Here is a 13,528-nt window from a genome sequence, read left to right as displayed (position 1 = left end):
AACACATGAGCTCCATCAGCTTCGATGGCTATGTAGGCACATACGGAGCTGGCATCCGAAGGCCATCTTGACGGATGAGGCTGAGTTGGATCATGGAGGCGGATGTGCATCGTAGCTCGTAACAAGCACAGAAACTGTGTCGGCCTATCTTAAAAGAGAGAAGGCCCACACAACTTTGTCACCCAGCAGAGCAGAAAGTTTCCGCTTTTCCGACAGAATAACCAAAACAGAGAGGGAAAACCAAAGTTCGGAAAACGAAAATGAAAATAGAATATCTTTTGTGCGGAAGCAGAAATAGAAACGGCCGTTAATACAGAACTTAACATTTTTAATATGAGCACATGGTTGTTTTCTAGCACAACGGACAAACAATTAGGCCCTACACACAATGAGCAGAATGGTCCATATGTCCCAACTTCTGCACGCAAGCAAAATCCCTAATCCCTAATCCCTAATCAAGCACGCCGCCACTGCTGATATGTTTGATAACTTAGCAATAATATATCTTCATATTTTGTAATCACCATATCAACTGAACAACTTTGTTGGTTTCCTTGGTTTTTTGTCTATGGTTCAAGGGTTTTTAGTTCCGGTGAATGCTCCGCTTCTGCCTCCGGGTTCGTGTCATGTTTGCTCTATTTTCGTTACCTGTAGTATTTGTTTCCATATTTGTTTCGGGGGTTTCTTTATTTGTTTTCTCTTTAAAAATAATAATAATATGAAAACAAATGTGATAGCATGCAGTTTCGTTCGTTTTCGCTCTGTTTTCATCTTGGCTAGATGTCCGTGCCCCTCAAGGAGGGACAGAAGGGGAGGGCAGTGGGTGTTGCTAGTAATTTTAGTCTGCCAAGACAAGGGGAATGGTGAAAACAATAGTAAACGGTTGGCGGAGTACCAAGGGGTGGAGTGGCTTATATTTGCGCCGTGGTCGCATCATCTATACAAGTAGTACTAGCAGTAATTGGGCTAGCTGCTAGGTAGCCACGCACATAATTGCGATAAGACCATAAGAGTCATGGCGTCGAGCTCAGATCATCCTCGGGATCCCACTTCCGCCCCAGTTGAGGGCATCGTAGCTTCCCGGCCCACGGTGGTGATTCACCCCGAGCTGCTCAGAGCCGCGCGCCGCGGAGACTATGAGGGGCTGAAGATTCTTCTGCACCGAGAAAATGGAGCTGTGGCGGCGACGGGAGAACAGATCGTTGTCGAGGTTCGTGACAGTGCGCCTGCAAGTGGCACACCGGCTTTGCTGCCGCAGTCCACTAGGGCGGTGGCGGTGGCGGTGGCAGATCAGCCTCTGCCCTCGTCGTCGCCGCCCCTCCTAGCCGGCGGAGTGACCTTTCAGGGGGACTCCGCTCTGCATGTGGTCGCTGCCTCCGGGGATGGCCCGGCTTTCGTGAAGTGCGCGGGCTTGATCTACCAGGAGGCCAAGCACCTCCTGGACGGCCCCAACAACAATGGAGACACGCCGCTGCATTGTGCTGCCAGGGCAGGGCACGGAGCGGTCGTCTCTCGTCTGATTGCTCTGGCAGGCCATGAGCAAGGCGGAGACGAGAGGGCCAAGGACGTCCTGACGAGACTCAACGGACGCCGGGAGACGGTGTTGCATGACGCCGTCAGGATTGCCGACGAGGAGCTCGTTTGCGAGTTGATGTCAACATGCCCGTTGCTGGCCCGGTTCCCCGGGGACGGCACCTCGGCGTTGTACCTGGCCATCTCGTTGGGACACGACCGCATTGTGGACCTGCTGCACTCCAAGGACCCGGAGCTGTCTTATTCAGGACCTGCGCGGCAAAATGCCCTGCATGCGGCTTCTCTACATGGCAGAGGTATGTGCGCTAGATCTCCCACGCACAAGTATGGAGGTAATTAGCTACTCTTGTGGCCTGTTTTTGCAACTTCTGTCTGTGAAGAGAACCCCATCAAAATCAAACTGAAAACCATTTCAGATAATTTTATCCTCGAACCTGTCCTCAAATATGGTTTGCTTTCTCCCTTTTTGTCAGTGCTCTAGCGTACAAAATTTAGAGCGCAGAGTGAAATCCATTATTTTTCGGATAAATCCACATGCTAACCTCTGACGCATTGCTGGCCTCGATCGACACGCGCGTATGCCAAAGTCAACTCCATGCCAGGATACATAGTGCGTGCACCAGCAAACACGTCTTTGCCCCTTGGATGTCACATAGGAGTATTCAACTTGCAAGTGTTGCAACCGTGTATATTTAAATATCGCCTGTCTAGGCGCGGGTGGAACCGATGCATTTAAAAATTAAAATTGGCATGCTACGGCATGGTCACATTTACTCACAACACGGACATGAGAATTTTGTTTTACTAACATCATGGTCCCCGTCAACTTTTTTCCGATTTTAGCAAATTGTTTTTCAAAATCAACAGCCGAAATTTACAGTTAGGCAAAATTAATATATACTCCCTTTGATCCAACTACAACTAGTACTACTTTAGTACTTGTATTAGAGCCGCGACAATTAATTCGGACCAGAGAGAGTAGACAAATGTACAGTTACTCTTCACATTTTTTTCCCAAGTAATTTGCGAGGCTCTGTCTCCGTTCCGTAATGCAGCATACATTTATAAATTTGTTTTCCCAGAAATCAAACCTTTAAGGGTACAAATAAATTTATCAGAAATAATCAACATCAACAATACCAAACAAATAATAAAAAATGCATATCATGATCTATCTAATGATGTTTATTTGGTACTGTATATGTACATATACTTTTCTCTACAAACTAATTAGTCAAAGTTTAGGAAGCTTGGCTTAAAAATATATCTATACTCACTATAATATGGAACGGTGAGTAGTATATAGTGATACTTTAGTATTTTATAGAAGGTGTATACGGCATAGCATATGTTGGTGAGCAACCTAAAAATAAACAATTGAATTTCATATATATATATTTCCAAATGTTAGATCGGTGTGTACATATCCACGTAGTGCAACATATTCATTTCATTTCATGGCCTAGTATTTTAGAGTTTAGTTACTTATATATTTTAAGTGTTTCCAATATATAATGCTTGTTTTGTTCTATTACGTCTAACAGGAAACAATGGTATCCATCAATATATCAAAACTTAAAATTAAGTTTGAACTATTCCTACTCAAAAACACAAATGAGTTACCTCATCAATCATTAAAACAATATGACATGTACTTGGTCATTCAATCCGTAATTACTCATGTTAGCATGCATGCATAATTTTTTTTCCGGGGTATATGGTGAACTCATATTTGTATTCCACAAAATCTGTAATATTTTGTGGGGTTTGAGGATGCAATTTCAGATGGATATGTTAGGAATTAAAATTAATTGTGACGAAATTATGAGATGATTTTCATGGCAATAAAATGATATTGTTTTCATTTAACCAACATAAATGGCTAGATCAAGTTAAGAGGCATCTATTGAATATTATGTGTTACGATATGTCTAAGTAAAATTGTTAAGATCTTATGTGGTTTAGATACAAACCATAAAGATATTTTTTGATGTAGTTATGATAGCGTCAACTCTAAACACGTGTCGCTACCAGGAATCAACGATTGGGGAAAACCGTAAAAAAAGTACATGTGGTCTAAATAAGCAGCAACAACTTGGGAGGCAGGAAAAGGATGTGCCGATGGCACAAAATGTGTGTATCCGGAATTCTAGAGAACTGACCATCAGACCACAATATCCGATAACGTCTGTGCTCTGTACTTGTAGAAATGACACAGAAGATACTGGAATGGAGCAACAAGGAGGGAAACAATGCGATCATTGGACATGCAGACGAATCTGGGAGCACACCGCTCCATTTTGCTGCCTCGGCGGAAGGCAGGGAGATGGAAGAAGCGAGCAGTTTCGTCACTCGATTCCTATTTCGGCGGCCCGTGGACAATCCTACGCCGATACATCTGCTACTTGATGCTGACCAGTGTTCAGCATGCCGGCCAGACAATAGGGGGCAGTACCCTATACACATTGCCGCGTCGATGGGAAAACTTGGGGTTGTGGCTCTCATTCTTGACAAGTGCCCAGAGTGCGCCGGTCTGCGTGACGCCCGTGGGCGAACGTTTCTCCATGTCGCCATCAACATGAGGAGGGAAAACATAGTGGACTACGCCACTAAGGACCAAAGGTTCGAGTCTATCCTGAATATGCAGGACAACGGCGGCAACACAGCGCTGCACCTAGCTGTCCAGGTTGGGGTGCTAAGGATATTCCGTGATCTGTTACGGAATAGGCATGTATCCTTGAATATGGCAAACGACAAGGGCCAAACTCCAGCTGACCTCTCAAGGAGCACTATTCCAGCAGGGCTTTACTACAAGACGGTAACCAAAAAATTTTAGCTTGATTTTGTGTTGCTATGATGCTATCTATCTCTTTCTCTCAAGTTACAAGCTACTACCTCTGTACCTAAATATAGAAACGTTCTTGTAGCTTATTAATGACTTTACTCTTTGTTCATATTGGTTTCTTCAGAATGCTCGGATGTGGATACTTTGGTCCCTGGTAAAAGCCAATGCTCGCAACGGCAATGACAGGCGCGATCACTTCCAGGAAAAGCACATTCTTAAGCTAGATGAGAGCAAAGAGTCGAAGAAAATGACAGAGGCGGCCCAGATGACTGGTATTGGCTCTGTACTAGTTGCAACCATGGCATTTGCTGCAGCTTTCACCATGCCTGGAGGTTATATAGCCAGTGAGCATAAAAATGGTGGCACGCCGACGCTCGCTGGTTCTTATGCTTTTGACGCGTTCATGTATGCTGTCGCGGTAGCATTCATCTGCTCCATGCTTGCCACGTTCAGTCTCATGTACTCAGGTATGGCCACGGTTGACTGGAAGATCAGAAACAATTACTTCAATGACTCCTTAGGCTGGATGTGGAATTCCAGCAGAAGCTTGCTGGCCGCCTTCGCGCTGGGGGTATACCTCGTGCTGGCGCCCGTAGCTGGTACCACTGCCGTTGGTGTTTGTATTCTCACTTCGGGTACGCTACTCTTCAGAAATAGGGAAGTCGGCCGAATCCTTATCTGCACATATACGTTGCACAAGAGACTCGGAATCTTCATATGGGTGAGACTTGCTACCTCGATCCTCCCAATTATACTTCAATCATACTTTGTCTACATTGTTATCCTCGATCCTCCCAATTATACTTCAATCATACTTTGTCTACATTGTTATCTTCTTTTCCCCCGTATGTTTTCACGGGATTCTCAAGCACTTCCCAATCTTGGGTGCATCGAAATAGGTTGAACAGGTCATGGTCAACATAGAAACTGTTAAATGTGTAATATATGTAACAGAGACTATTGTAAGTTGTAACCTATATTGATGAGAAAGGACGATGCTTTGATATTGCTCCCGATGACGTTCTATAGGGATGTTTGAGGATTTTAGTAAGGTTCATACTTATATGTTTATTTATCCAATCTATCTAAAACGTATTCTGTTCAGTCCTTATAACACCGTCATGCCCACTGTCTTATTTGTAGTCACTATTAGAATTGGCCAAATCTTCGCCGAGTGCCAAACTCGACGCAGCGCACTCTGCTGGATGGGACCCGACAATCATTAATACTGTCAAGTTCTTTCTATCACGAACTCAATGAATATTTAAAAAATGTTTGCCGAGTTTTTGTAATAAAAAAACTCAGTGAACCAAACCATTAGACGGGAAGTGCCGTTAACGGAAGTGCCACGTGGCACCCCACTTTGCCGAGTTTCGCCACACAAAACTCGATAACTTTGGGCCAGTAGAAATTATCTACGTGCCGGCACTCATTGCCCAGTACAAAATATCTGCCAAGTTCTTTATTCAGAAGAACTGAAGAACTGGGTAATCTGTTTGTTGAGTTCCAAACTCGACAGTTTCCCATATAGTAAGGGTATTAATAGAAAAACTACTTTACGTGACATTAGTTCCGGTTCGTAAATGAACCAGCACTAATGTGACCATTAGTGCCAGTTCCAACGGCTAGGCGGGAGGGTATCATTAGTCCCGGTTCATGTTGAACCTATAGTACCGGTTCGTGGCACAAACTGGGACTAAAGGGGTGGTGGCAGGCTCGTGCCAGTCTGGGGCCCCACCAGTTCCTTAGTCCCAGTTCGTGGCACGAAACTATACTAGAAGCTCACATTTAGTCCCGGTTTGTGTCCTGAACCGGGACTAAAGGTTTTCCTATATAAACCCTTCGTCCAGCCCGCGATCGAGCTCACTCTGTTCTTCCCCTTTCCCCTCCTCTCCGTTATTCCCCAAAGCTCGAGCTCATCCTTCATTTTGCTCAAAAATTGTCATGATTTGAAGGCCCCCCATCCATCCAAGTGATCACAAAGGTTAGCAACTTTGTCCTTTTATCTCTCATTGCTAGATTAGCTCTTGCAATGCTCTATAAGTATAGTGATTTGTGGGTTTTACTTTGGGAGTAATTATACGTGGTAGTTTATTTGATTTATATGCAATTTGAACTCAAATTAACTCTTAGTTTCCATATGTAGGTGTGGTTTACTTAGGGTCTTCCCGTCTCCGTCCTAACCACCGTCGATCGCCCGCACCGTCCCGTCGCCAGCACCACCGTGGTGAGCCTCTTGTTCTTATATTTTCTATAAAAAACATGTTTGTGTAATTTAGATATATAGTTACTTGTATAATTTTCTTACTCGTGCGTTGTTTGTTATACATAGTGGCATGGTCTTGATATCGGTCCCCGTCGGCCCTCGTCCGGTTTATTATTCGGAGGTGGTATATTCTCTTTTAAAACTATTTCTTGCATTTTGTGTTTATGAAAAATTATGCTCATCAAATTGACATAGATATTTTTATCTAGGAGGTATGTGAAACGTAAATTCCAACCGACCCTCTTATCTAGGAGGCATGGACGATCTCGTCCGTCGGATCGAAGAGGAGAGCTGAAGCAATGAATAGTTTCATCACAGCGTGCCACCGCGCGTAATTACGCTGCCCTTTCGAGGGCATTTCTGTCATTTCACACACAAGGATATAAATCAAAGCGGCTCCCCCGGAGATGACCTAGCCGCCGCCTCCACCCGCACTCCCGCTTCCTCCCTCCTCACCCCTCTCTCTCCCTCCAAACCCTACCCTACACACACCTCCCTACCCCGCCGCCGTCATCTCCTTCGCCGCCGGGAGCTTGACCGGGATGGCTGTCGCGGGGTTCCTGGTGGGCTTCCTCCTCGGCATGCTCGCGCTCACGGAGGCCAAAGCGACCGCGCTGCTCTGGGTCACGCTCTGCCTCCGCCGCCGACAGAAGGAGGTCACGGCGGTCGCCGTGCATATAGCGGCCAGGAGCTCGCCGGCACCGTTCCCTCTATGAATGGATGCCTGCTCGCGCTCACGGAGGCCGAGGTGGCCGCACTGCTCTGGTCACGATGGAGGAGGGGCGGTTGGAGCCGACTCCGCCGCCGCCCCTGGGTGAGGTGGTTGTTTGGTTGTCGTGGTTGATTTGCTCGGTTGTTTTGGATTTGGTAAGGGGTCTCACAGGGGATTTCGTTTTAGGTTCTGAAGAGCCATTGTTTGTTCCGTTCGTCGGGGATTTGGCTTGCTTGCCGACTGTTGTTCTATTGAGAGGTTGCAACGCTTCTGTTCCTCCTTCTTGTCTAGCAGTCTAATATATGTGGATTGGTTGTTATGTGCGGCTCCAGTAGTTTGTTAGATGTGCTAGTTGCTCTGATCTGGCTAATGTTTTTTTGGATGTATTAGCTGATCAAGGTTGGATATGGTAGGATTCCTTTGGATGGATTATGGGATCTACTTGGATCCTTGGTATTTTTTGTTGCCATGTGGGAGGCTCGGCCGTATCTCTAGATTCCTGCCAGTTTTTGTTAGGAAACGTAGCATGCAATTTCAGAAAAATTCCTACGCTCACGCAAGATCTATCTAGGAGATGCATAGCAACGAGAGGGGAGAGAGTATCCACGTACCCCCGTAGACTGAAAGCGGAAGCGTTAACTTAACGCAGTTGATATAGTCGAATGTCTTCTCGAATCAACCAATCAAGTACCGAACGTACGAACCTCCGACTTCTACACACGTTCAGCTCGATGACGTCCCTCGAACTCTTGATCCAGTAGAGGCACGAAGGAGTCGATGAGTTCCGTCAGCACGACGACGTGATGATGGTGTTGGTGAAGTGATCCGCGCAAGGCTTCGCCTAAGCACTACGACAATATGACCGGAGGAGTAAACGGTGGAGGGGGGCACTGCACACGGCTAAACAATTTATGTGCTTTGGGGTGCCCCCTACCCCCGTATATAAAGGAGGGGGAGGAGGCCGGCCACAAGGGGCGCGCCAAGGATGTGGGAGTCCTACAAGGACTCCACTCCTAGTAGGATTCGCCCCCACCCCTCTTTTACCTTCTTCTGGAGGGGGAAAAGGGGGAAGGGAGAGGGAAGAGGAGAAGGAAAGGGGGGTGCACCCCCTCCCCTTGTCCAATTTGGACTCCCCATTGGAGGGGTGCACGGCCACCCCTTGTGGGCTGCCTCCCCTCTCTCCTATGGCCCATGTAGGCACAACAATTCCCTGAGGGGTTCCGGTAACCTCCCGGTACTCCAAAAAATATTTGAACCTTTCCGAAACCATTCCGGTGACCAAATATAACCTTCCAATATATCAGTCTTCACCTCTCAATAATTTTGAGACTCCTCGTCATGTCCGTCATCTCATCCGGGACTCTGAACAACCTTCGGTCACCAAAATACATAACTGATATAATACCTATCGTCATCGAACGTTAAGTGTGCGGACCCTATGAGTTTGAGAACTATGTAGACATGACCTAGGCACCTGCTACCTCCTGAGCATGCGTTGGTTTTTCCCTTGAAGAGGAAAGGGTGATGCAGCAAAGTAGCGTAAGTATTTCCCTCAGTTTTTGAGAACCAAGGTATCAATCCAGTAGGAGGCTCCTCAAAACTCCCTCGTACCTACACAAACAAACAAGAACCTCGCAACTAACGCGATAAAGGAGTTGTCAATCCCTTCATGGTAACTTGCAAAAGTGAGATCTGATAGAGATAATAAGATAAGATAAATATTTTTGGTATTTTTATGATATAGATTAGAAAGTAAAAGATGCAAATAAAAGTAGATTGAAAACTTATATGATAAAAGATAGACTCGGGGGCCATAGGTTTCACTAGTGGATTCTCTCAAGATAGCATAAGTATTACGGTGGGTGAATAAATTACTGTCGAGCAACTGATAGAAAAGTGCATAGTTATGAGATTATCTAGGCATGATCATGTATATAGGCATCACGTCCGTAACAAGTAGATCGAAACGATTCTGCATCTACTACTATTACTCCACACATCGACCGACTCCTGCCTGCATATAGAGTATTAAGTTCATAAGAACAGGGTAACAATTAAGAAAGATGACATGATGTAGAGGGATAAACTCATGCAATATGATATAACCCCATCCTTTTATCCTCGATGGCAACAATACAATACGTGCCTTGCTGCCACTGCTGTCACTGGGAAAGGACACCGCAAGATTGAATCCAAAGCTAAGCACTTCTCCTATTGCAAGAAGGATCAATCTAGTAGGACAAACCAAACTAATAATTCGAAGAGACTTGCAAAGATAACAAATCAGACATAAAAGAATTCGGAGAAGATTCAATTATTTCTCATAGATAAACTTGATCATAAACCCACAATTCATCGGATCTCAACAAACACACCGCAAAAAGAGTTACATCGAATAGATCTCCAAGAAGATCAAAGAGAACATTGTATTGAGATTCAAAGAGAGAGAAGAAGCTATCTAGCTAACAACTATGGACCCTAAGGTCTGTGGTAAACTACTCACAACTCATCGGAGAGGCCATGGAGATGATGTAGAGGCACTATGTGGTCGATCCCTCCTCCAGCGGAGCGCCGACGAAGGCTCCAAGATGGGATCTCGCGGATACAGAAGGCTGCGACGGTGGAAATTGTTCTTTGCGGTGCTCCTGGATGTTTTCGGGTACGTAGATATATATAGGAAGAAGAAGTACGTCGGTAGAGCCACGAGGGGCCCACGAGGCAGGGGTGCGCCCACCCCCTTAGGGCGCGCCGGCCACCCTCGTGGCCGCCTCAGCTGCTTCTTGACGTCCACTCCAAGTCTCCTGGATTGCGTTTGTTCCAAAAAGATCGCTCCCGAAGGTTTCATTCTGTTTGGACTCCATTTGATATTCATTTTCTTCGATATACTGAAATAGGCAAAAAAACAACAATTCTGGCTGGGCCTCCGGTTAGTAGGTTAGTCCCAAAAATGATATAAAAATGTAAAGTAAAGCCCATAAACATCCAAAACATGTAATATAATAGCATGGAACAATAAAAAGTTATAGATACGTTGGAGACGTATCAAGCATCTCCAAGCTTAATTCCTGCTCGTCCTCGAGTAGGTAAATGATAAAAACAGAATTTTTGATGTGGAATGCTACCTAGCATATTTCTTAATGTAATTTTCTTTATTGTGGCATGATTGTTCAGATCCAAGTGATTCAAAATAAAAGTTCATATTGACATAAAAGTAATAATACTTCAAGCATACTAACAACGCAATCATGTCTTCTCAAAATAACATGGCTAAAGAAAGGTCATCCCTACAAAATCATATAGTTTGGTCATGCTCCATTTTCGTCACACAAGAATGCTCTTATCTTGCACAACTCTAATGACAAGCCAAGCAATTGTTTTATACTTTAGTAATCTCAAAAAGAAAATCAACTTTCACGCAATACATGAGCGTGAGTCATGGATATAGCACTATGGATGGAATAGAATATGATGATGGGGATTGTGTGGAGAAGACAAAAAAGGAGAAGGTCTCACATCGACGCGGCTAATCAACGGGCTAGGGAGATGCCCATAAATTGATGTCAATGCAAGGAGTAGGGATTGCCATGCAACGGATGCATAGAGCTATAAATGTATGAAAGCTCAACAAAAGAAACTAAGTGGGTCTGCATCCAACTTGCTTGCTCACGAAGACCTAGGGCATTTGAGGAAGCCCATCGTTGGAATATACAAGCCAAGTTCTGTAATGAAAAATTCCCACTAGTATATGAAAATGACAACATATGAGACTCTCTATATGAAGAACATGGTGCTACTTTGAAGCACAGGTGTGGAAAAGGATAGTAACATTGTCCACCTCCAATAGGGTCACCGGCTAGAGGGGACAAGGCGGGAACAGACGGTGCAAGGGTGGCGGATGGCTGGAGCAGCACCTACATTGCTGGCGGCTGGAGAAACACCTGCATGGGCCGCGATGATAGGATCCGCAACTGCAGGGCCAGCGGTGGTGAGATCCGATGCTGCAGGGTCGGCGGTGGCAGGATCCCCAGCTACAGGGTCGATGGCGGGAGTAACAACTAGTGGGCTGGGGCGGCAGGGGTGACGGATGGAGAGACGACCACGAGTGAAGGATCTTTGGCTGGCGGAAACTACGCGGGAGGGGCAGCGGCGGCCATTCCGCCATGGCCACGCCGCGGCCAAGCTAGGGTTGGAACCGGGAGAGTTGTGCGGGGGGAAAGAATAGGTTTTTTTACCTTATGTTTTTCCCTTTTTACAAGAAAATGAGAGAGTGATAGATGATGGTAGTACTGGTATTTTTACATGAACTGACGGGGGTTATTTAATCAAACGGCAGAGTAACGACAATGGAAAATTGGGAACAAAACGAGCTTGTAAGCAGTACAAGAGCAAAGTTGGTTTGTTCGATGGCAAATGATAAATAGCAGAGGTTGTCTATGGTAAACAAGCAATTAGTGTGAGCCATGATGCACTGACACAGGCACCTTCGGCACCCGCGAGCTGCGTGCGATGCACCATCCGACGCTCGCTGACATGGATTGATCCAGACTGAATCGATTCATAGTTCGACGTTTTTAGTAAGGTTATTTTCCTTCTCTAGCATCTAGGTTATTTTTCCTCTAGTATTCATTCTGATGAAGGTAGCATTGATTTTGCCGGTTGCAACTGCAAAAGTGGAGTGAGCACTGAAATACATTTTGTCTGGTTTGTGCAATAGAGTAGGCGATGATTTCTTGTCTCGGTATGTTGGAACTGATGTATTGCACTATAATAATACCGATGCTATTATACATTCATATCAAAATATTCATGATTGCAAAGGCATACATACCATAACTATATTTGTAATAAAGTATGTTCCTGAGGTATTTGTTTAATCTGGCTGCAAAAAAGCCGCAACGTCATCCCGCCATCCACCCGTGATCTTTGGTCAGGGCGTGAGCCGTGAGGCACGGACACCTCCGGCGTCCGTGATCTACCAATTCGCCGGCATGGATTGATCTAGACCGAGTCGATCTATTGCTTATTTACCTGACAAGCTCGGCCATTGCTCATTTGGCATCGAACAAACTAACGTTGCTCTTGTACCGCTTACAAGCTTGTTTCATTGCTAATTTGCCATCTAACTTGGTGTGGACTACTTCTATTAACATAAGCAAAATGATGATTTTTCCCTCAATGGCAAATGAGCAACCTTGCCAATTGTTCCTTTTAACCATGTTGAACCACTTCTGATGAATTATCATAACATATTGAGATTACATATTTCTATAAAAAAATTGGTAGCGCCTTGCTTGTAATTTTAGATCAAACAATATATGAGAACAATATAATATTTTCATCAGAACACATAACAAGGATAAAAGGTAGCAACTTGCTGGAGCTGGCTTGCATGACAATATCATATATTAAGATAACATATTTTTCTAAAAAGATTGACAACCCCTTGCATGTAATTTCAGGATCAAGCAATTGTAAGCATGAAAACAATATATTTTCATCATAACACATAATGAAGATGGTAAACAGGTCTCCAAATAGACATGGTACCCATAATCTAGTACAAGAAATTGAAATGCAAAATGGAGAGACCAATGTCCAGTACAACAAACAAATCCTCTCATACTCTATGTCCAACTCTCTACTCTTTGCATTCAACTCCTCCATGACACTAGGTAGTATACGGTGGCCTTCCAAATTTTTTAGCAATCCTCCTCCCCTTCTCCATCTTGACTAGTATCTTCCTTCTAATTTTGTCCACCAACTGAAACAACATCATGCCTTTGTGCTTTTTGATCCAATTGTTGAAGCACTGGGCCAAATTGTTTGTCACATAATCTACCTTCGAGGAAGTGGAAAATTTGCTCCTAGACCATAGCCTACTATGGTATCTTATCAAGTACTCTATTGCTTTAGGTTTTTCTCATGTATGGCTGCCATGTGGGCTTCGAAAGCTTCTGGAGTCCATGACTAAGCCGCTAGCCACATATGGTTATCAAATACTTTACCATGAATTGTTTCTTAAAGTTGACAAGCAAGTGGCGCATGCATTCCCTATGTTCAGCATACTTATACACCTCTTTGCACTGTCAATCGATTTTCCTGCATGCGAACATATTGCAAATCTAGGTGGACAACCAATAGCTTGATGAAGCTTCTCCATGAACCAATCCCA

At 44.7% G+C, this 13,528-nt stretch overlaps 1 protein-coding gene across 1 annotated transcript; it reads left to right on the top strand.

The window, feature by feature from the left end:
- The first annotated feature begins 1,015 nt into the window (after positions 1–1,015).
- LOC123038738 (ankyrin repeat-containing protein At5g02620) lies at positions 1,016–5,397 on the top strand. The gene is made up of 3 exons (XM_044462229.1): positions 1,016–1,829; positions 3,741–4,351; positions 4,503–5,397. Exons 1-3 carry the CDS (start codon positions 1,016–1,018, stop codon positions 5,280–5,282), a joined length of 2,205 nt encoding a protein of 734 aa, XP_044318164.1. The 3' UTR covers positions 5,283–5,397.
- Positions 5,398–13,528: the final 8,131 nt, after the last annotated feature.

Source organism: Triticum aestivum, chromosome 2B (assembly GCF_018294505.1).
Source record: "Triticum aestivum cultivar Chinese Spring chromosome 2B, IWGSC CS RefSeq v2.1, whole genome shotgun sequence".
Lineage (NCBI taxonomy): Eukaryota > Viridiplantae > Streptophyta > Magnoliopsida > Poales > Poaceae > Triticum > Triticum aestivum.
This window is presented reverse-complemented; position numbering and strand designations above follow the sequence as displayed.

Coding starts and splice junctions, on each gene's coding strand:
- LOC123038738 (XM_044462229.1), top strand. CDS start 1,016: ATGGCGTCGAGCTCAGATCATCCTCGGGATCCCACTTCCGCCCCAGTT. Junction 1,830..3,740: donor GGCTTCTCTACATGGCAGAG/GTATGTGCGCTA, acceptor CTGTACTTGTAG/AAATGACACAGAAGATACTG. Junction 4,352..4,502: donor CAGGGCTTTACTACAAGACG/GTAACCAAAAAA, acceptor TGGTTTCTTCAG/AATGCTCGGATGTGGATACT.